General features: G+C 38.1%; 1 protein-coding gene across 2 annotated transcripts in view; it reads left to right on the top strand.

Moving 5' to 3' along the window:
• LOC122798246 (gamma-aminobutyric acid receptor subunit rho-2-like) overlaps window positions 1-25,089 on the top strand; it is an 817,188-nt gene that overhangs the window by 162,843 nt on the left and 629,256 nt on the right. For both annotated transcript variants that reach the window (XM_044067049.1, XM_044067039.1), the window contains one exon: window positions 24,936-25,042. In XM_044067049.1, coding sequence (XP_043922984.1) covers window positions 24,936-25,042 — 107 coding nt within the window. The remainder of the gene's footprint in view (window positions 1-24,935; window positions 25,043-25,089) is intronic.

The following is a 25,089-nucleotide window of genomic DNA, read 5'->3' as shown; positions in this document are numbered from 1 at the left end:
AATGAAAAGGCATGAGCATCAGTAGCACAGGAGAATAACGCTAAACAATGATTCACATAGGAAAGCATTGCTGGTGCAGTTTCTAAATGTGTGCTGGCAATGATTCACTTATTTAAGTAGATTTCTCTCTTCTTTTAGTTGGTACAACAGTGGAGTTGGTATATATAAGTTTGAGGGTATTTGGGATTGCTTGACCTGCTTATCAGAGGTGCAGGGGGCTTGCCCCGTAAAAGAACATTTACAATGAATTTTTTCAGCCTTAAGAGTTTCAGCCATTTTTTCATCCTTTTAGCTTGTTGGCTTCTAGGAAATCACATTTCATAGAAGAACCTATGTGGATGCATCCATGCAAACCTCCTCTAGGCAACAGTGTCAGTATCATCGCAGCCACTGCTGCTGGGTAGTGTTACTCTGGTTTATTTATTTAGCATTTGCTGGTTCACAGACCCTTTTCATGGGAACTACCTAATGTGAAAGCTCCTGCATTTAATTCATGCACACACAAAACTGTTATTAAGAGTTGGGTTAACATAAGAAATTAAAATACATTGCTGCTCATTCATTTTGTAAACATCAATAATAAAATCATAAATCAATAATTGTGTAATAGAATTTATACTTATATGGTAGGTTTTATTACATAAGGAAGTAGATTCATCATTACACATACTTTTTTTTTCAGAAGATAGAATTTTCACACTTGCTTAGGCAAGGCTAAAACTTAAACTGTGTCTCAGTTTAGTTAAGTGACTTGCTCAGAATTAGACAGTAACTAGATATAATGGAGATAAAAGAAATCAAACCTTGCACTGAGATATATAGTAAATAATGCATCAACAGATTAAAATAATAAATTCGTATCTTCTCATATTTGTTTTCAAAGGGATTTAACATCACTAATAATCTATTACTAAACACTTGAAGAAAAAAGAATGAATGCAAATTTGTAATCTTTGAGAAGATCTGCACCCATGCACATTTACAAAATAACGTGGTTATAATCACAATATGTTATGTTCTAGAAAAGTACTAAACTTTTACAATACACATCATCAACCAACCTTTCTATAAAAAAAAAAAAAAAACTTTCAGTGCAGCTGCCTACAAAATGTTTAACATTAAATTCCCTGGTAAATTCAAGTCAGCATATATCTTGTGAGCTGACTGTAACTCTCCACTCTGGGACAGTAATCAAGGAGCCTGAATCCTCACCACTGGCACTGGAGAGGGATGTTCACTTGCAACAAAAATAGATGCACACAGTATTTCCAGATGCAGCTGTCTGCATGAAGCCCAGTTTCTCTTAAGAGCACACAGGGAACACACTCGGTCCAGAATCTGGGTTTCTCTATCTGTCTCCCTCCAGGTCCCCAGTAAGACTCCCCACTGGTGCAGCTATAGAGTTGAGACCTCAGCTGAGTGTCCAAGCCAAGTTCTACAGCACCTTCTCTGTGAAACCAGTGCTTCATGTCCCTGCTCCAAGTAGCTGACATGCACACAGACACCACAAGATTTGATTTTCAAACACACACACACAAACACACACACACACACACACACACACACACACACACACACACACACACACACACACACACACACACACACACACACCTGGGAAAGGCTGGCACAGATTTATTAGCTATGCACCCTTCTGCCCAGACTATAAGGTAGTTACACTTCTACCAGACACCCTAACGCTAGCTAGTCTAAGGATCTTGTAAGGGTACCCAATTATATTGAGTGAAATTAATATTAATATGAATGGTAATGTTAATCAAACAGCCAGGCTTTCAGGAGTGGACACAGTGTCACCAATAGATATAAGTACTCTCAAAGGTTAAATATTCTCTAAAGGACCAGCCACAATGAAAAGTTTAAATACATTTAGTAATAAATAAAAAAGAACATGAAAATACTGAATATCTATTTACAATAAGAACTAGAGTTTCAGTCACAGGAAATATTAAAAGTAGCACAGGTGGACTGGTTCACACAGTTACAGAAAAACAATGCTTAACTAATCAAACTATATTTTCCTTGTTGATCTAAGGAATTATTATTTCCTGGTTACTTACTAGAACAAGGCAAGATGAAGTAGGTGAGAGATCCTAGTCTGTCAAAACAGAGTGCTCTGAGACTTCAGTCTCACCTAGTATTAAACATTATTTTTAGTGATGGATTACAGAATGACATCACATAAATCTGGTCATCTGACTTCTGGTTCCCATGCAAACCTCCTTGGCTAGATGCTGTCAGTGTTTATCACCTAAGTGTCAATAATACACTCACAGAGAAGCCTTGCTAAGATCTGTTGCAGCTCCTGGAAGTAATAAAACAATTTTAAACCTCCACCCTTCTAGAGTAGCAATTAATTCACCCCAATGACAATGCAGAAAGCTTTGTAGTACAGACTTTGTCTCTGGCTGCAATCAGAACTATAAGATACAATCTTTATGGCCTAAATTAAATAATTTAATTTCTTACTATTTTCCAAAGTCAGGTGGATTGAGATTAACCTCTTATCTTCCAGTATCCTCTATTAAAACATATACAGTTAAACGGTTACAATAATACATGTATATTTCTTTTTCTGTCCAGCAGGGCAAACTGTTGGTACATTTTTAACACAAGCAGCTTTAGAAATACATTTTTCAACAAAAGCATCTGTACAAATCAGTTTGATGTATGAACTGGCATATAATTATTTAGAAAATTCCAGCTAGCTCTGCTGGCATATGTTACACATCCACTGCTCTACTTATCCTGGCATAGCTGACAATACCTCACACCATCACACTGACACATAAACACAATGAACAATTCTTCTCCAATTTTGATAAGCTGTCACAAAGTACTTATGTGTTGTGGTATATTTATACTAATCAGTCATGAGATTTGTAAGTAAACAAACTCTAAATCCCATTTTATTATTTCTTTTACACAGCAAAACATGAAACAAATAGTTCAATAGCTGCAGGGAAAGAAACATATAAATACATAAATAATTATATTTTGCAAAAGAAAATAAAATGTCATCAAACTTTAAACTGCGACTTTGCCTGATAGCCAACTCATTACATGCACTGAACAGCCTAGAATTTATTATTTGCCCTGAAAGGAGAAAGGAATTGCACAGGAATGTTTTTATCTTATCTTTGGCTTAGCTGTGCAAGGCACTAAGCTCCATAAATGCCTTTTTTTAATCATTTAAACTAATAGCCACATCAGCTGTCTGTTGATGATAATAAAACTCACTAGTGTTAGATATCACATAATATACTGACAACTGCAACAAGATAACAATCAGACATAATCTGCCTTTTTAAACCCATCAAAACATTTAAATTTTTTTGTTTGAATTTCAACTAAACAAAGAAAAACATGAAGTTTCATTTTGGGTTCAGAACTCATAAAAGCCATTAATTGCAAACATGAAAAAAACTTTATTATTCATAGACATTTACTGTTACAAGCTTTAGGTATTATTTTTTCAAAAAGAACTTAATAAAATCTTATAACAACTCACAATGTAAGAACAGTAAAGAAAGAAAAAGTATACTTATTGTCTGAATGTTTATCTTTATTTTCTTTAAGAAAAAAAACAAACAACTTCTCTATTCTTGTTTTTTGAATATTATAAAATCTAACACCCAGTGATAAACTTCAGCAATACAACAAAAGAAACACAGTAATATACCTCTGATAACATTAGATGGCCCTATGTAATTCTAATTGTTACTGGTAGCTATTACCCTTATCAAGTACTAACAAATGACACTATATTTTCCAAAACAGACATGAAGAAAAGGAAAACAAATAAACAAATTGCATACTTCGACTTTGGAAGCAGCCAGTTTATTTTCTTTTTCACACTTCGGAAACCCTTACCCAACATAGAATACATTCCACTAGGACATGTTTTCAGTTGGTCTGCATCGGTCAGCATAAATTACTCCCAAGTTGTCGACCAACTACATGTTGCTGGCAAAGGAAGTGTTCATCATATTGATCACTGCTACATTAGCCTTACATATATGGGTTATATCTTTGCAAGGATATAACAGCTGGCTAGCTTCCAAAGCTTCCGGGCACCTTCCATGCACCCAAACCATCCATCAGCTCTAACTGAGCGTACACTCCCCTTAGGTTTTTGAGGATTAATGGTCAACTTGTGCTGTTCCCTTGTTAGGCAGATATGTTTCTTTTGTGGAAAAACCTTCCGTTTCTAAATATTGTTTGTGTTTTATCACTTTTCTCTGTAGGAAAGTTATTTTAAAGCTAGTTTTGTGTTTTAATGTACTGTCATGAGATTGTATCATGCGTTTAAACGGCAGCACTCATTTTTTCCTGTCAGTTTAAAAGTTGTGTAAAGTAACTGAAAACCATTTTTTTTCTGTGGAGAAATTCTGTTATTTTATTTTTATGGTACTGGCAAACTTTTAAAGTTCTTTTTACTGTGTTGTTCTATGAAAAAAGTGACTCTTAAAGACTTGTAGTTTATACCAGCATTTACTGCTGGTCTTAGATTTGGAAAGAGGCATGATTTTCATCTTGACCATGGAATACACTACCAGTTCTATAGTCAGTCCTTCTTCCAGTCTCAAAAAAAAAAACAAAAACCCGAAACTGACAAAAGACCATGAATGAAACCAATAAAAGCACCAAACGGTCCAGGAAGCAGCAGCTTAAATGGCTAAACAGAACACTTTTTATTAAGGTCTCACTCACAAGCACTTTCACCCTGACTCAATTGCAGGGCTTTTTCAAGTGTAATACAAACACCACAAATACCACTCCCATTTAAGTATTCCAGGACTCCATGAAAGAAGGCCTGGAAAACAGATACCTTTTCTTTTCCTTGGACAGGAATGTTTATGTATGCTTTTCTACCCTTTCCAGAAATATCCAGAGTACTTATGAAGGTTTAGAAGGAATCCTCCAGAAAGATTCTGGTAAGTCCATTCTGGCCCAGGCAACCATGATTCTCCCTTCTTTTGGAACTGGCCAGGGTAATTTCTCAAGCTTATTTCTCAAGCTTCCTCAAAGACTGGATCTACTCATACTAAAACAGGGTGTTTGATGCATGCAACCTCAATCAACTTCATTTGACTCCCTGGATGATGGTGCCTAAAAGGAATTAAGATTCTTTTTTCTGAGTATATGCAGTAGGAGGCAAGAAAGCCAGCTACTAGAAAATCATATATTAGCAAATGGAAAAGGTTTTCTAGTTGGTACCAACATAACCAGCATCCATTCTGCTCAGTGGTTCTCTGATTTTACAATATTTTTGTGAATCACTATCCTATGCCCTTTTTTATTCCTCTGTCAAGGTTCATTTATTGGTCATTTCAGCATGTCTGCCAAGGGATATTCCTGTTTTAATGCAGTCACATGTCAAAATGTTTTCAAAAGGGGTTTTGCACAAGAGGCCTCCAAGTAAACCGGTGGCCCTCCTTGGGATATTAATTTTGTGTTAGACAAGCTAACACTTGCTCTATTTGAATCAGCTAACCTGGCTGACTTGAGGTTCTTAACATGGAAAACAGTTTTCCTGATTGTATTGACCTCTGCAAGAAGAGTATCTGTGTTACAAGCTCTTATGTTGAGTCAACCATATCTCATTTTCCATAGGGACAGGGTTTCTTTGAGAACAAATCTTTCTTTTATACCTAAACTGCTATCCGAGTGTACTTTTTACTTAAGCCACACTATCCATCTTCCTGTTTTCTTTCCTGAATGTGAAAATGAAGGAGAAAGGATACTCCATAACTTGGATGTCCACAGACAACTATGGTACTGTCTCGACAGAACTAAATCTTTCATATCTTTGTATCAATTGTTCATTTCTTGTGAGGATAAGAAAGAAGAAAGGACAACCTGTGTCAAAACAGAATGTATCCAAATGGTTGTCTAAGGCTATTACATTTTCTTATACTCATAATGACAAATCTATTCCAGACAGAGTCAGGGCCCACCCTGCTAGGGCCTTGGCTTCATCTATAGCTTTCTGGAAAGGGCTGGACTCCATAAGTATTCTTGAAGCTGCTGCTTAGTCCTCTGTACATACCTTTACAAAGCACAGTAAGCCTGATTCCTTCCCAAGTCTTGTTTAGGCTTTGCTAGGACCATTCTCCAGGGGCTCCTGGACTCTTCTCCTTCTACCCCCAGATGTACTAAGCTAGGGTAATCTACCCATATATCTAAGGCTATTGCAGTAGTGATTAATATGATGAACATAGTACAGCTGTAAAAGTAAACTTGCCAAAACAGTAGAAGTTCTAATGATCACTGCTGCAATACCACTTCTTCCCTCCACCCCCTAGTTTTTTTCTGTGTTGCATATGCCAGAGTGTGGACTTTTTTTTGTTCCTCTAGCAATGTCCTTTCAGGGCTCAGCCTTCCTTTCAGTTGGCATAGCTTCATAGGCTCATAGGAGTTTACTAGGCTAATAGCCCTAGGGTCTTTACAAGCCTAGCCATGTTATACCTGTGTCCCCAATTGCCCTTAGTTAGACAGCTTTTATTCTCAGTGTGAGTCTATGATTAGCACTGACTGTCCCTGTCCATGAAGGACATTGGTGCCACCCCGGGGGTGAATTTATGGTCTCCCTTTAATAGGGTCATTGAGGAGCTCTGCTTCATGTGAATTGGGAGCTTATTCCAGAACAACAGCAATCTCTGGGAGATATATCTATCTCTCAAGCATGCTTTGTTAATGTCATAGGCTAGGTTGAGATCCCTGGAGCGAGTGACTCTTGACCCATTTGATTTGCAGACATGCAATATTTCCATTAGGCAAGGATCAAAGACTGCTGTGCAGGCCAGGCACACGTCGCCTCTCAGAAGCCAGTAGGATACTGAATACAAGGACGGGGTTTTCAGTCTTTCCATGTAGGTCATTTTTTGGAAGCTCTGAATTTTCTTGTGAGAAACCTCTGTGGTCTCTCCACCTGCTGCAGGTGTCTGCTGAGGTACATGCAAAAGGGAGCATTGTACTCTGTTAGTGGTCTGAGAAGTTATAATGCCCTTATTCTTGGATGGGATGCCCTTACTTATGAGATGTGCAATGTAGAAGAATTTCCTTACCACTTGGACTCATAGTGATTGAAGTTTAGACTGCTATCAACCTGTGTTCTCAAATTTCGCACCACTGGGTTTGAGCTTAGGGGTGCTGAGAATGTTGTAATTTGTAAGGACTTCCTCATTGCCAAAGGCAATAATGCACTTTTTTTGCATTTAGGTTTAGTCCATGACTTTGGCACCAATCATTTGTCGGTGTTATCTCCTTTTGTAATATGTTAACATCGTTCCGGGACTCAATGATTGCACCCAGTTTGTAATCATCAGCGAACTTGGTAAGCCACAGGTCATTTACTTTCACCTGGACTTCCAAGAAATAGATTACAAACAGAAGGCCCAGCACAGATCCTTGTGGTATGCCACTGGTAACTGGTCTATTGGCAGAGGTGGAATCCCTAACTTTGACCATATGCATTCTGTCAGAAAGCCAGTTAGCTACCCATCTAGTGATGTATGGGTTAATCCTCAGCTGGGAGAGTTTCTCAATGATACCCGAGTGGGGGATTTTGCCTTCATCCAGGGCTTTGGTGATATTCTCAAAGAAGTCCTCCAGGTTCAATAGGCATGATCTACCCTTAACAACGCCAAACTGGGTCGGGTGAAGAGTTTAAGGGTCACCTATGTCCTTGCTGATAAGGTCCACTATGATTTTTTTCCATACTCTTGTAGATAAGGCTGGTTAGGCTTATGGGTCTAGAGTTCCCAGGGTTGGCTGATGGACCCTTTTTCTGCAAGGGGATTACTGTTGCTGTCCTCCATTTGCTGGTACAAAACTAGTGCTAAGGCTGAGGTTAAACAGAGTGCCCAGTGGTTCCACTAGGTCTTGTTTTAGATTGTTTAGTAAGCAGCTTGGGATGTTATCTGGTCACATAGAGGTTGTGTTTTTGGCCTTGGAGAGTACAGATATGACTTGCTCTTTGAAGATACTAGGTAGAGGACTGGTGTCAGGTTTGCTTTACAGTATGGTTGGTGGGGACAGGGGGGTGAAGTTTTCACCAAATCTGTTAGCTAGCAGGTATGCAATTTCATCAGGTTCAGTATGAGAGGTACTATCCACTATAAGTTCAGCAAATATTTGGACGTTCACTTTTAAAATTCTGACATAGCTAAAGAATGTCTTATGATTATCCTTAGCTAGGGGTGCTAATTTAGTTTCATAACTAGCTTTAGAGGACTTTACAAGATATCTGATTTGCTTGTTCAAGCTGTGGAGGGTATTCTTCTTCTGCTGAGTAACTTCTCTTTTGTTCGTAGACATCAGTTTCTTCCTTTTGTTATATAATCTATTTATACTTGAGGTCCACCAAGGTGGCCTGTTTTTCTGGGAGGGCCTGGTTTTGATCCGGTCAGGTGCAGGTGAGTCTATACAGTTGTTTAGGTGGTCATACAGGTCATTTGTGTACTCCTCTGCAAAGCAGTCATTGTTGGCTGTGTTGCAGGGGATTTGAAACTTTTAATACCATCGCCTAGTAGGCTGTAGTTTGCTTTGGAGAAAATTTTCATTTTTTTTTTCTCCTGTGGGGGTGTCAGGTCTGATTCTTACTTCAAACAAGACAGATTTATGGTCTGACCTTACTAGGGAGGACAACACACAGGGGGTAGTGCAGTGAACCCCCCCATGTTGGTGAGTACTAAGTCTAGGACATTTGAACTCCTTGTAGGGGTGCACACTAGCTGTTCCAGGGCATTTGTATTGACAAAGTCCAGGAGCCTCAGGGTAAACATGTTTGTGCTTGTGTATGTTGCCCAATCGATGGAAGGACAGTTAAAAATCTCCCTTAACCGAAGTGTTTGGCTGTATAGTGAGTGATTGAGGTAAGTCCAGGTAGGCGGTGTGTTTCTCTTGGTTCATGGTGGGGGTCCTGTAGCTAGCAATAATGTGGTAGGTGTTTTACCTACAGTTAGTTGGACCTGGAGTAGCTCATGAGAGTCATACTGTTTAACCAGTCCCATGGTGTATTTGGCTTTAATGAAGATGGCTACACCTCCACTTTGGTTGTTTCACGCTTGTTTTGGGGTCTGAATGCGTGGAAGGCATTGTAGCCTTGCATGGCCAGGGTACTGTCTGTGACCTTGAATCATGTCTCAGTAAGTGCACAGATGTCGGCATCTTTCAAGGTGAGGCATGCTTTCAGGGAGTACAGTTACCTGTTTAGGCTCTTAAGCAGCAGCATAACCTTGGGTTTGTCTGGAGTGAATTTTTTTACGTTGGAAATTTTGTTGTTTTGACATTGCCTAAAAAAGGCACTATGGGGGAGGCAAGCACCTTTGTCAGTATCTGAAAGCCTAGAGGAGACAGGTGAAGACCATCTCTGGCAAAGCAGCATGGTCTGTCAACCGTACCTTCCAAGGCTGACAGATACTGGATCCCCTTGGACTGACACCAGAAGCTAAGCCAATTGTTAAAGTTAATTTTTTCTCTATATTGTGGCATCATCCTGAGTGAAGGTAGAATGTTGCTTAGTTCTAGGGGCATACCTGCATGGGGCACATAATCTGAGAGTTCAGCCATGTCTCTCTTCATATAGTCCAGAGAGGTACATCACAAGTCATTCATCCCAACATGTATTATGACAGAGTCATAATGATAATTGTTGTTGAATGACATAAGTGCATGCATGATTTGATGGACCCTGGCACCTGACAGGCAGCTGACTGTGACCTTTTCCTTGTCCAGCCTGGTGAGGAGGGCATCTGTGTGTCTCACTATTAAGTCACCTATGACCAGACATTTGGTTTTGAGATTTTTGCCTTACGGGCTTATTTGCTGAGACACTGGTGTACATGTTGCTATGTGTAGTGGATTCTGTGTGCTTTGCAGAGTGTGCAAGTGGTTTGAGCTTGGGAGGTCTCTGATCTTTTGGTAGGTTTCTACTGAGTACCTCTGTATATGTGGGTTTATGTGTTGTGACCTTGTTTTGTGTGGGAGGTGATGTGTGTGTGCTGACAACCTGTTTGATGTCCGGTTTGTGGTTACATGAGAGAACTGATTCCTAGGGTTATTACATCTCTCACATATTATATTATTTGTTTTAGGAGTAAGTGGTTGTCGGTATATATGAGGCAATCACTATATTGCCTCAGGATGCCCATGTCAATCAGGTTGGCAGGAGGAATGGTTGGAAACTGACTGTCCATTACTGCAGGTTTTTACCATAAGCACTACTGGGGAGTGGGCTATTTTGATCAGAATTTGCTCTAGGATTAACAAAGGGGCTTTATTTTATTGAAGGGTAGGGGTGAAAACTATGGCAATGCTTTTCAGAGTTTTCTGCAATGCAGCAGAGAAGCCTGGGATGATTCACTAACAGATGTCTAGGAGAAAATTGTTTTTCAAGGCATTTGCATCTATACAGGGCACATCTGAGCCCCATTACACGATGCTCAACTATGCACAAATGTGAGACTTAAATAAAGGTGAAATTAAACACATTTAAGCTAAACTACCAAGGGGAAAGTGCACAATGAGCTTTCCTCCTGTAATCTCCGTCTCAGATGAGGCTCACACTACACACTTCTACCACAAGTGTGCAGGCAGGGCCCTCCTAATGTATGATGGCTGGAATAGTGCTCAAGTGTAACAATACAGTCTAGAGTCAGCAGATCTGAATCTAGTCTATGCTATGTACTAGCTACTTAAAGCAACACAACAGCTTTGCTAAAATGTAGAAAAATACAGTAAAAAAATCAGTGCTTTGAGGCAGCAGAGTGATAAAATACAGTCAGAAAATGCAAAGAAAACTCAAAAAGTACTTTTTTTTATTTTAGCAGTGGATGCTTTGGATTGCAGCAGAATCTCTCCAGATCTCTGGCAAAAGTCATCAAATGTTGAGCAGCTCTGGTAAGATGACTTGCAGTGGTACTGCTCTCTGCACAAACTGGCAGCTCTTAGAGCAGCTGTGAACAGCGGGAAACAATGGAGAGAATTTTCTATAGAGGATTTTAAGCTGGAGAGATTTGCTTATATACAAGGCACAGCAAGGTTTTTATACCAGCAGGATTAAAGACTTTTACACAGTTAATCCCTCATGCCAATTAGCTAAAGACACAATAAAATTTTCACCAGCATTTTTTAACTTGGATGGGTTGAATTCAGCTCTGCTTCCACCAGAGTGCAAAGGAACCCTCTGAATGTAAAACAAACTGGTTTTGAGCTCAAGTGCAGTAACAAATGCTTTACAACAGAAGTTAAAATTCCTGCAATATCAGGAATCCTTGGAAATAAGTTCACTAACACTGAAAAATGTTCAACAAACTACAGAACAAAGTGTACAATGTAAGAGAACTATAACACAGAAAAACTTTGCAAAACTTAGAAGTATTTTGGCAGACCCAGAAGAGCTTTTGCAGTACCAGAGGAGGTTAGGAAATATTAGAATAGAAAGTAAGAGCAGCACAGTAACAAACAGATGGCGTATCTTTAACAACTGCGTTTTGAAAAACAGTGATCAATTCAATCAAATCAATAAATGCAGTACAGAAGTCTTAGATAGGATTTAGCCAGTTAGAGCAAAGGCAAAAAGTACTATATCAGCTTTGTAGATCCAGATGGATTTAGAAGCGGTCCAAGTCTTATAGTCATACATGTCCAAGCCAGGCACAGAGAAGCTCTGAGTAAATGAGCCAAAAGCAGGGAAGCTACTCTGAGGGGCTTGGTGCCCACAGTTATATTTTAGTCAGCTCATCTTGAGCTGCCTGACAATTTAGGCACGTGGAAGGTGCCCTGAAGCTTTGAAGCTGGCTGGCTGTTATATCCTTGTCTGGATATAACCCTTGTAGCTCAGGCTACTGCAGCAGTGATCATTCAATCATCTACTGTTATGGTAAGGTTACTGACACAACTGTATTTTTCCCATATTTAAAAGTATCCCTGATTCTCTGCTAATTATATGGGGTGGAGCAGTTAGAAGACTGTTGTTTTCAAGGGAACTATTATATTTTTTATCTATCTACCTATCTATCCAGAATTTTATTATTTTTTACAATGACCCTCTCAGATTAATTATTTTATTGTAATCACATGTTCTCTCCTGCAGAAACATCTGATATGGATCATTCCTAATAATCCAGTCTCATGTATCCAAATACCAAGAGCAGTTCTGTCCATTATTTATGTACATGAGGTATGCTGGAGTATGCTGTCCTCACACACACACACACACACACACATATCTATCTATATATATATATATATATATATATATATATATATATATATATATATATATATATATATATACACATACACACATACACATTCACACACACAAGCTCAATCTCATGCAGAGAAAAGTAAGGTCCACCCTAATTTTATACTGGCATACTAGTAATCATGTTAACAACTGAGTCCACTTAGTTATACTGTTATCTGCAGATTTTCTTATATTGTTTAAACTATTTTTTCTTCTTTTTTTTAACCCATTCCTTACCATATTTTCCACCTGTATAGCATGATACAAAAGCTCCTTCTTCTGTACGATATCCTGATATATATGTCCCAAACTGATGTCTATTAGGGTTTTTTCTGTCAAAAACCCCCCAAAAAACAAAACAACCATGATTCAGTCAATCTCAGCATCATTATGTTGGGATCACATTAATTTAACCATAACTTATTTAATAAATCAGGCTGAGATCTTTTTCAGGCTTTACGGAAGTAATTTAGTTTTTGTACATATATGCAGAGGATGTAGGATTTGAGCTCTATCTCCACTAACAAAGGAATTCAACACATATTTATTCACAAGAGTAAGTAATCTATACATATTATATAATTGTACAAATCAGAAGCTGAATTGTATATATCATGACTCCTAACTCATCACCTTTTAACACATACTCAGTCCTTTGTAATTCTAGAATTTTCCAGTTGTGTATCTGCTTCCAGATCTTACTGCACCAGTCTTGTTGTTGGGTCTTTTGGCTTTTCCCGGTTAGGGGTCGCCACAGCGGAACTCCAATCCGCTAATGATTGGCAGTAGATTTTTATGTGCTGAGTTGCCGGCTCTGACGCACAACCTTCAACGAAGGTATGCCCATTCACGCATGTCTCCACACAGAAGACGCTCTAGCTGAGAATCGAACAGGGCATCTTACTGTGAGGCGACAACGCTACCGCAGCACCACCACCACGTAATCTTACTGCACCAGTCTGTTAGGCAAAAATATACTTTATGTGTCCCACACCAAAATGCATAACATCACTGCATCTGTGTCAGTAGACAAGTACTGGATAACATTTAAATGCATACAGTATTTGTTCTAATTCAAACTCAATCCCTGGGATTTAATAATGCCTAGACTAAGTGTACACCCTTCTGAGTGAACAGACAACACAGACATAATTCACAGCTTCTTCCTCCTATTTTTAGTTTTCCTACTGATATTCTTGCAGCTTTAAATATTGACAGGGATTCATAAAGGTTACCATAAAGTGTAGACTACATGTACACTTAGTGTAACCTTTCTGAGTGAGTAGAAAGCACAGAAAATATGGTAGGGATGTTCTGAACACATATTGCGTACATTTAATGTGTATTTAGTGTAGGTATTATTGAATCTGGCCCAATATTTTGTTCATTTTAAACAAACACAAAACACGAACAATGTCCCAGGAAAACAGCTAGGAAAAAAGTTAGCAGAAGCACAAGTAGCCAATAAACTTCTTCATATGAATCCCAAAAATGTAGTAGGCATTGAAAACTTCTCCTTTAGTAAAATACTTTTAATGACAAGCCAAAGTTAAAATACACGGAAGAAATAACTTTCAGTAGAAGTAGAATCCAACATTAAAAAAGGAAATAAATCAAGCGCTTTCACCCGTACCTATGACGGGCTTTCTCAAGATAACTTGTAACCATTCCATTGCTTGCTTATATACAATGCTAGTAATTCAATTAAACAATTAAACAAATTTGTTTAACAATCTAAGTAGATCAGTTTTTACATAGCATTGCTTTAGCATTTTTTATTATTAAAAGGCAACTACTAACCATGCTCAATTAAAATGTATTGTCTAACAAGCTGTGTTGCAGGAACCTTTTTATCGTGGTTTGTTTTAAAACTCTGCTGGTTATATTTAATAAACACTATTTTGTAGTGCTTTGCGCTATAATTAGCTAGCTATTTCTCTCTGAACTAGGAGTGTTCCTAAGCCCAATATCCATATTGAAATGTAAATCCCAACTGGATGTCTTCACAAAAATTTTGCGCTGTTTCTTATATCTGGCGCGGATGTTATTAAAAAGCAACTAATAAGTGTGTTCATTCAGAATTAAATATCTTTCTTACTGTGTTATTGAAACATTTTTTATCATAATGTGTTCTGACACTCCGCTGATTATATTTGTGAAACACTTTATAGTGCTTTACACTGTAATTACCTAACTTGTTCCTTTCTAAACTGGGCGTATTACTAAGCCCAATGTCCATATTAAAATGTAAATCACAACTGAATGTCATACCAAAAAACTTCGCGCTGTTTCTAATAACTAGCGCGGATGCATTTAACAATATAACCATATATTAACCATTTATTAAAACTAATTAAATATTAAAATATAAAAGTTTCTACTTCTTAATTCATTCTCTGCGTAAATTGTTAAATATAAATCATTAATAAAAAAATGTGTTCAATAATTCGTTCTTTTCCGATGTTAAATGCAATGATTTATTGGAAAGTATTAATCTCGTGGTACATATTCCTACAAAGTAAAACCTTTAATGGAATGTGAACGTGTTTTTAGATGTAATATTCGTTATATGATTAAGTTTAAATCACTACAATTACGTCCGCTTTATTTTTATTTTTAATCAAACTTCTTAAATATAAATTTCATATTTTGATTTTACGATAGCTTCTATAACGTATCTCTGACTATACAAATTCAAAGTGAAATTCTTTTGTTTTATTTTGTTTTTCCGTTGTCCAATCACTAATTGTCCTGACCACATAATGCTTCAGTATTATTAATTATGATAGTAAACAACACTATATTTAAAAAATATATATATGTTATTAATATTTATGTTAAAAAAATATTATAAAAAATTATTATAAAAAATTGTTATATAAAATTATTATAATAATATTCTTTTTGTAACATGTAGTTTACATATTAATAAACCAATATATAAATTTCATTTTGCTACTTTCTTATTATGTCCTTCAATTTCCAAAGTCATAAAATACATTGTTATTAGTTGAATATAACAGAATAAATATTTAATAAATATGTAACTGGATGTATTTAAATATACGAATAAATAAATATAAATAATTAAATAAATAAATTAATATTTTAAATTTTAATATTTTTAAGTTCTTTATGTAATGTGAAACTGTGCATATTTTTTATCTCTTATGCTATTATATCTGTGATTATCAATTCATTTGGAATATAATTTCATTGATTTTGTTAATATATTTTTTGATGGAATAAATATTATAAATTCTTCCAAAATTGAAATAAAATGAATATGTTGATATATTCATAACTAACCAATATTTTGCTAAATAATGTAAAGAACTGTTTTGTCATAAAGGATCTGGTATATATAGTAAATTATCATAATTTTGCCCTTCTTAACTTGAGAAGACTTGTAATACTTATGGTCTCATTGAGTCCTGGGTGTTTTGAGGCATTTAATCTAAGTTGCCAATTCAACTCCTTGAATTCAATGGTAGCTTCCCAATCTCCCCCTCTCGGGTTTAGGGGCACTTGTTCTATAACCATAAATTTTAAGGTCATATTTGGGCATGCATTATTTTAAACAAAGCTATTTACCTAGTAGAAACACTTTCATTTTTTTGTATTATGTGGTTTAAATCAGTTATATAAGTAAGATAAATATATATTAGTTAGTATACCTCTGCAACTATTCTATAAGGAAAAACTTTTGTGACTGCAGTAGCACTGAGATTTGCATTACCAAGTGAATGTAACTTCATTACAGCAATTCAGTTATTCAGAGTGTATCAGTACATTACTTCACATCTCCTGCTACCCCCTCCACTGGTATAATTACTTGTATTTATCAGGTTGTGGATTGTATTTCATTACTGAAACTAAGTGGAAATTCTTTAAGATTCCAAGAGCAAGAAAAGTTATTTCTTACACTTATTTCACTGAACTGCACTTCTGAAATGCTTATAATTGTGCTATACACTTGACCTACTACATTTTGCACTGTTATAAAGCATTTTATTGTTTCACTGCATTTATGTACTGTTTTATACTGTTTTAACTGTATTTTTCATTGCTAGATATTGTTTCATTACTCTAATTGCATGTTTACTGAATTACTTAACTGTAAACTGCTTTTTCATACTGAGAGTTATATTTTCTGTTTGTGAGTGCTCTATCTGAGCTTTTCTGTGCATTTTTTGAGGTTTCTGTGTTCTACAGCTAGGAACTGTGATAGGGTGCATTACTATATTTGTCTGTTTACAGTTAAAAACATTCTCTAGAGTCTGCTTGCTTCTTGATCTGTTTAAAACTTTCATTTAGTGGCTACAGCTAGGAACTGTAATAGTGTGCATTACTATAATTGCATTTTTATTTAATTACTAAATTGTAAACTGCTTTTTCATACTGAGACTTGTATTTTCTCTTTGTGAGTGTTCTTTCTATGCTTTTAAAGTGAGGTTTCTGTGTTCTGCTCAGGTGGCATAATCTTGATAGAAGCCTGTTGTCTAGGCCTGGTAGTTTTGTTTGTTTCCTGTGTTTCTGGCAGCCATTTCCTGCTGATAGTCTGTCTTCATTATTATTGAGAGTAACAAGGCCTCCTGACCTTCTGTAGTATGAGTGATTGGATAATAGCAGGGGCTGAGTAGTAATTTGATCTTCTAACTCTTTCATCCTTACTGGTATATAAACCCTGTGTCTTGAAAAGGTTGTGCTTGTATTTATCAGGCTGTGGATTGTATTTCATTACTGAAACTAAGCAGAAATTCCTTAAGATTCCAAGAGCAGGATAAGTTATTTCTTACACTTATTTCACTGAACTGCACTTCTGAAACACTTATAATTGTGCTATACGAACTGTAATAGTGTGCATTACTATAATTGTCTGTTTACAGTTAAAAGCATCCTTTTTTTATTCAATTACTAAATTGCAAACTGCTTTTTCATACTGAGACTTGGTGGCTTTGCAGTTGCCCGCCCATAGTGTATATTTGATCTGTGACACTCCTCCCAGTCTAGTGTCATTAGTTCATTCAATCTAATAGAGAACATTTGTGAAGGCCAACCCTCTCAGATTCCTAATGTTGAATTAACTTTTGTTCCAGTTTTCTCCATTTCCACTTTACTGAAAAAAAAAAAATTACTGAAAAAAAAAAAACTCTAAGCTTGCTTCCCCCCTTTCCTGTGTCAGGTCTTTTCCAGATACGGATTTGCTTTGTCCAGGACTGGTTGTGAGCTCCTGAACCCCCCCCCACCACACTTAACTAGAGTTAAACTATTCCTGGTGCCTTAAAGTCTGCTCTTCAAATTTTCCCTTGCAACTAGCCAGCTTTTTAATTTTAGCATTCAAATCTGTTTCTTTGAGCTCAGCACTTGTTCAGAACTCATTGTAAGCACTAAATAAGCTACAAATGACTACAACACTCAACTTTCCTCACTTGTCTAGAGGAAAACAGTTTTTAGTACTTAATAAATAAGCACTTATCCAGGCATGTCTAAAGGTCAGCTCCCGGTGTTTTCTCCTTTCTACCTGATGTATCGGGGCATGTTGGGACAATGCAGCAATTGACTCATGTACACAGAAAACCCTCTCCTCCTACCACCCAACACTATGACCTGTGAGAGATGCACTTATATAGCCAAACTGGAAGCAAAGCTCTCTTAATCGAAGGCTCGACTAAACAGTCAAGAGGAGAAGGTAAACACTTGCACCGCACCACACTCATCACATAGTCCCACAAAACCTACACCACCAAAGCACACACACAGAAGCACAAAACACACACCTACATTCGCGGAGGCTCTCAGTAAAAATCTGCCCAAACAACCGGGACCTCCAAAGCAAAAATGCAAGCAACCTCCACCCCTAACACAACCCAGATGACACATAGCCCAGATACTCAGTGTGCTACTCAACTACAGCCCATAAAGCATAACGTACCCAACACTCTAGTCATAGGTGGCACTATAGTCAGGCACACTGATGGTCCACTCACCAGGCTAAACAAGGAGAAAATTACTGTCAGCTGCCTGTCGGGTGCCAGGATCAGCCACATAATGCATGTGCTCAGGTCACTCCACAACAAGTACAAATATGACTCTGTCATTGTCCATTTTGGTGTGAATGATCTGAGATGTACCTCCCTGGACTACATGAAAAGAGACATGGAGGATCTCTCCAATCTTGTAGCCCAGGCAGGTGTGACCCTAGCCCTGAGTAGCATCCTGCCATCACCCAGAATGATACCACAGTACAAGGACAAAATGATTGACTTTAATAATTGGCTAAGCTTCTGGTGTCATTCTAAGGGAATCCAATATCTGTTTTCCTGGAATGACATGATCGACAGATCACACTACTTTGCCAGAGATGGCCTGCACCTATCGCCCTTAGGATTCCGGATACTGGCAAAGGCTCATGCCACCCCTATAGTGCCTTTTGTAGGCAAGGTTCAAATAACAAATTCACCACTGTAACAGGTACAAGCAAGCAAACTCTGAGGGTAATGTTACTCAATGCTTGAAGTCTAAACCTCAAAATGCACTAATTCGAGGCACTCCTTAAAATTGAGAACATCAACATCTGTGCAGTGACAGAGACCTGGTTCAAAGCTCCAGAGAGCACCCCTGCATTACCAGGCTATAATTCATACCACACCTTTCGGCCAGCAAACCCGGACCGAAACACTAAAGGTGGAGGCGTGTCCATATTCATTAAGGGTATCCACACCTCCAAGCTAGTTGCTCAGCATAATGCATCCGAGATTATCCAAGTTCAACTAACTCTGATCAAAACTGCAATCCAGATTGTAGCTTGCTACAGACCCCCCACCATGCCCCAGGATTCCAACTCCTGTTTTCTTGATACACTGGAAAATATTAAGGTACAACCCAACACCCTAATAATGGGTGATTTCAACTACCCCACTATTAACTGGGAAAACTACTCGAGTACCAACTCTTTTGCTCAACGTTTTCTGGAAATCATCAATTCCAATACCCTGGATCAACTTATCCACAACCCCCCCCCACCAGGGGCAGCAATATCCTAGACCTGGTCATCACCAACATGGGTGACTGGTGTTTCACACCAGAGGTCAGCTTCTCATTGGTCAGATCTGACCACAAGCTAATCACCCTAGACATCCACATCCCACTCCCACCCCCCATTAGGAAAAGAACTGTAAAATATTTCTCCAAAGTCAACTTCACACTTCTTAAGACAGAAGTGGCAAACTTCACAACACCCATGCAGATGGACAATAGAGGTACAACTGCTGAATCCTACACAAATGCACTTTATAAGCACTTACACGAGTGCATGGATCATGCTATCCCTAACGGAAACAAGATGCTATCCTCCAAAAAAAGGAAGCCAATCTGGTGGTCTTCTGCCATAAACAAACTCTACAACAGAAGAAAGAAACTGTTGCAAAAAAAGAGTAAAATCCCACGATTGGAGGAACTCACTGGTCAGCCTCAGTAAGAAGCTGAGATTCCTCATAAAATCCTCCAAAGCTAGTTATGAAAACAAAATTGCCACTGATTCTAAAGACAACCACAAAGCATTCTAGAGCTATGTCAAGAATCTCAATGGCTACACTCAGATCTGCTCTGAGTTACAGCACAATGACACTATACAGAACCAACTGATATTGCCAACATCCTGGCAGATAGGTTGAGTGCTAACTTTACCCCCTCTCACCCCCTAAAGGGCCCATCTTTATACCGGAAGAATGCAAAGTTCCTGTAATCATGGCTGCACAGGTAAAAACCTCACTCTCCAAAGCCAAGAACACAGCATCCATGGGACCTGACAACATCCCAGGCTGCCTTCTACATGAACTACAAAATGAACTGACACCCCACCTAAGTACCATGTTCAATCATAGCCTTACCTCAAGCTTTGTGCCCATTGAATAGTGCACCATGACGGTTATCCAGCTCCACAAAAGGGGGGCCACAACAGACCCCAGGAACTACCGCCCCATTAGCCTGACGAGCCTGGTCTGCAAAGCCATGGAACGTATCATCATGGAACTCATAAACAAAGACGTTGGAGATCTCCAAACTCTGGACCCCACACAGTTCAGGTTTGTAAAAGGCATATCATGTCTCCTAAACCTGATAGACTTCTTTGAAGCAGTCACCAAAGCCATAGATGAGGGTAAGGTGGTTCATACAGCCTATCTAGATCTTGCCAAGGTGTTCAACACCATCCCCCACTCTGGAATTATAGATAAACTCACTAAACTAGGTATAAATCCCTATGTCACAAGATGGATTGCCAACTGGCTTACTGACAGAACCCACACTGTGAAAGTAGCCAGCTCCAAATCAGACTTCAGACCAGTGACAAGTGGAGTACCACAGGGTTCAGTCCTGGGTTCTCTCCTGTTTGGTCTCTCCTTTGATAATCACATCGCCACAGTGGTCAGGAAATCCTTCTACGTGGCACACCTCATCACAAAATGTTTTTCATCCAGAAAAAAAGAGGTAATTGTTCCCCTCTACTCATCACTCATTAGACCCATTATAGAGTACAACGCCCCTTTTGGTATGTACCTCTCAAGACATCTACAACAACTAGAAAGGCTGCAGAAATACCTCACAAAGAGGATTACTGGCCTCAAACAGATGCCTTACGCAGACCGACTCAAAAAACTCCAGCTTTACTCTGTCACATATCGCCTACTCAGAGGCAAGCTCTGCCTAACATACAAAGCTATGTCAAACCCAGAGGTGTTGGACATGCTCCACTTAAAGAAATCCCAATCCCTCTGAGCTACACACTCTAGGGACCTAAACTTTGTCACCACAATAAACAGAACATGCTGGAGGGATAGATTCTTGTCCCAGAGACTTCCCATACTCTGGAACAGACTACCTATCTATGTCAAACAGAGCTCCTCATTAGCACTCTTCAAGAAAAATCTTGATGATTGGATGGGTAATAGAAAATTCACCCCGGGGATCACTTCTGTGGTTCTGCTTGACAGGGGCACAGGAAAATAATTTTCTTGGGTGGCGAAAGCCAGGGTACCTTTTTGGCTAGGCTTGTATAGGCTGTAGGGCCAATAGCCTAGTAACTACCTATGAACCTATAATTAACTCTTGTGCCACTGACCACTAGTGACTGTGAAAATGGTGATGACTCTGACTAAATGAATAATACATTTGTATATGATATGTGGTAAATGTATTTTGTACAGTGTCATTTGACCATTTAATACTCTGCATGCCCACAGGTAACATTGCATATACCAGGTATTTTCTTTGTAAGTTTACATTGTCACATAGTGAATGGCATGGCCCATAGCTGTGGACTAGATGCTGTCATTTTGCCTGCACTGCTGTGTATTGTGCATAAGCCTGATGGAGGAGCTGCCATTGTGCTGCCATCTGTCACTATTGCCACTGGTGGGACAAACAATAGACAGTGTTACATTGTCATGTTTAGTCACTGGATGTGGCAATCTTTCTCCAAACTGATGTATTATCATGTTATACAGAGGGCAACAAGTTATGTAAACATTCTACATGCAGTAGCAGGGTGATACTGAAGAGTACCCTTGACTCATTCAGGCAGTGGAAATGGCCTTTGTGCAGGCCACTCACTCAGTGACTATATCTGCCTGGGATGGGATGGAGATGAAGTGTTTCTCTGCAACAATCTGTAGGTTTTAGACAGATATCGTTCTCAAAGAAACCCTGTCCCTATGGAAAATGAGATAGGGTTGACTCAAGATTCAAATGGGTGGCCTGCATCACTTGGAAAACATAATAGGGAGGAGGCATATGAGAATAATATAGTTAATCATTGCAACCTATGTCACTATGTTGAGAAATAATTATGGTGAGCAAAATGATTTAGTTTACACTTACCAACCAGGTGACCAAGAGGAATATTACCCTACAGGAAGTGGCAGTACAGTGAACTTATGTACCATATTTAGGAATCATGGGTACTGCCATGATGCTGGGCCAGTGCATTGGTGATACAAGCCACATGCATAACCCACTACCTGGCAGTTGATGGAATGGTAATCCTTCCTATTGGGGTTCTTCTTCTCCTTGGTCCAGATGGAGTGCAATCTATTGCACCAAGCACCTCAGGAAAGTCTATCATTTCAAGTAGGGTATGCATGGAACTGGCTTGGTGGTCTTCATGCAAAGTATAGTCAGAGTTATAAATATCTTGGAATTTACTGCAATAGAAAGGCTACACATTCCTCCAGCTCCAGTTTGCGGGCCATACAAGTTGACCAATGCTGTTATGATCTCCTTGTCCACTCTAAATCTATCAAACAATTTTGTTCTGAAAAGCTGAAATTAGTTATTCTCTATCTGTATCTTGTCCTTCGAGGCTACTGAGTGTCACTCAGTGCAACAGAAACAAGCAGCTCAAAGCAGGATACAGTAATCCTAGCAGCAAAATCAAGCATCTTCACTAATTGCAAAGTGACTTGAAAAGGCTTGGCTTCACTTTTTATAAGGCAAGTGCACAACACATGCACAACAAATTGCAACGCTGTATCATGAAAAACAGAAATAAAACTTCATTTACATAGTTAAAGTTTGCACACATTTCTTATTTATAACTCGTTATGCAGTCATTTGCCTATGAAGCTCCGTACAACTTTCCCCGTTTTGCACGAGTACATCTTAAGTCTTTGAATTGCAGCTTCTCTGTGCTTGGGTGCAACCAGTTCACATGCCTGCTGCACACTTGCATAACAGATATGAATGACACCTTATGACTTGCTGCTAGGATTAAAATGCAATGAAGTTTTAAGGAAAGTGACTATCACACTGCAGAACAGGATATCAGGTAATCAGGAGCACAAGATTTTGCAAATGAAATAACAATATGACAACTGTGGGGCTTACAGTTCTTGAGCAACAAATGAGATAACTCCGGAAAAAAATAATGTGAATTTTCCATTAAGTAACAGGAAACAAATAAAACATTTACAGAGAAGGGAACATTGAAAAGAGTTAAAAAATGCTAATGGAGAGAGTATTGATGGCCTTATGTTAATTTAAAATAGCCTTATCGTTAAATAAGACTACATGAAGACACACTGAGCTAATGATAGTTTTTTAATTTTAATAGTATACAGTCTGGGAGAACACAGCACTTAAAATGGAGTACCTTATAGAATCGGAAGCACTGACTGGACTTTGAAACTACTGTACATAACATGTGCCGGACTTTATCACAATACATAGATCATGCCCAAGTTTTAACTATCTTTGCTGTGATGCAGTCCACTTTTACAGTTGTAGGCAGAGTGATAACAAACTTTGTTTTTGTTTGACATACTGAGTCTAGGACTCATTGCATGAATAAAGACCTTCTGTTTAAGACATAAAATATGGGTTTTATTTGTACCTCACTGGTTATAGAAAATCATATTTGTTAGGAAAGCTTTACACTGCATATTTTACATCCTAGTGCGTCTAATATTCTGCAATGTGGAATATAGATTCTGCGACACTATCAGTGCACAAAGATAATAGGGATAAGTGTAGGCATGTAGCTTGGTTCATAAGAGACATGACTAAGTTGTACATGTAAGGAAAATATTAATGGTTACCAAAGTAAATATATTACATTTTCCAATTTATAGCACACTTTGCTGATTTATTTGATGTTTTTATAGTATGTGGCAACAATGTCAGCATACTCCTTTTGCAGCCATAGTTATCCATCAGCTACATATTGAAACTGTGCAAGTGTTGCTAGAAAGGTGAGTTGGTGCAACAAATGTTAACTGTTTGTAGCAACTATAAAAATAATGTTTTCTGGTTGGCATGTGGATATTTTGATGAAATGGTTGTCTTATTTGACAGCTCAGACTATTCAAATCTACCAAATGTATGATGGTACATTATTTTAATGAAACTCAGAAAGACAGCATAGATATTTAATTATACAATGACCCCCATTAATATTCCAAAATGTGCACTCTGATTGGCCAGCGTGCCCGTTTTAAATCCCACAATATACCAACGGAAAAAGGTCCGGTCTCCCAGAATTTTTTCTGTTGGTATAAAGTGTCCAAAACCATTTTTTTTTAATAAATAAAAATAAAAAATAAAAAAACGGAGCAATGGAGACTTTCTTTTCTCCATTGCTACTGTTTCAAAGCATTGATGTACAGGGTATGCGTAGGAACACAAGTCCCATATGCATGCACAGTACATCAACACAAGGAAGCAGTATACCACCACCGGCAGAAGAACAGTAATGCTCCGTTATACAAAGGCATTCTTTAAGAAAAGTAAGTATTTTTTTTCTTAAATAATGTCATTGTAAAATAGCAATAACCGACTCTGTGGTTGTGGTATATTGAAATTTACCCACGAGTGGCTTTATTTAATCACTCAGACTTTGCCCTCATGATTAAACCATGCCAACCATGGGTAAATCTTCAGTATACCACACCATGTCGTCGGTTATTGCTTAATTGTATTATAATTTGAAAACACCAAGTGTTAGAATTATCTGGAAGGCCAAAGGGAGGGGGGTGTACATTTTACACACAGTATTGATTGTCTTTAAGTGTTGTTTGGGTCTTGTTGGTTTCATTTTTTTGTGGTTGAAAATATTAATAAATAAGAATTTTAAAGTGCAGTTAGTTTAAATTTCATTTCTTTTCAGTTATGTATTCAAGAAGAACCATGATATAACTAAAATACGACGGGTAAAAACAGAGCAGCTAATCAGAGTGGATGACCATGATTTCACCATGAGGCCTGCTTTTGGAGGTAAGTGTTGACGTAGCTTTATTATTAGAAAATGTGTGTAGTTTATC

The sequence above is a fragment of the Protopterus annectens genome, chromosome 1.part0, assembly GCF_019279795.1.
Source record: "Protopterus annectens isolate FY-2018-M chromosome 1.part0, PAN1.0, whole genome shotgun sequence".
NCBI classification, from domain to species: Eukaryota; Metazoa; Chordata; order Ceratodontiformes; family Protopteridae; genus Protopterus; species Protopterus annectens.
Note: the sequence above shows the minus strand (reverse complement) of the source record. Positions and strands in the feature narration are given on the sequence as shown.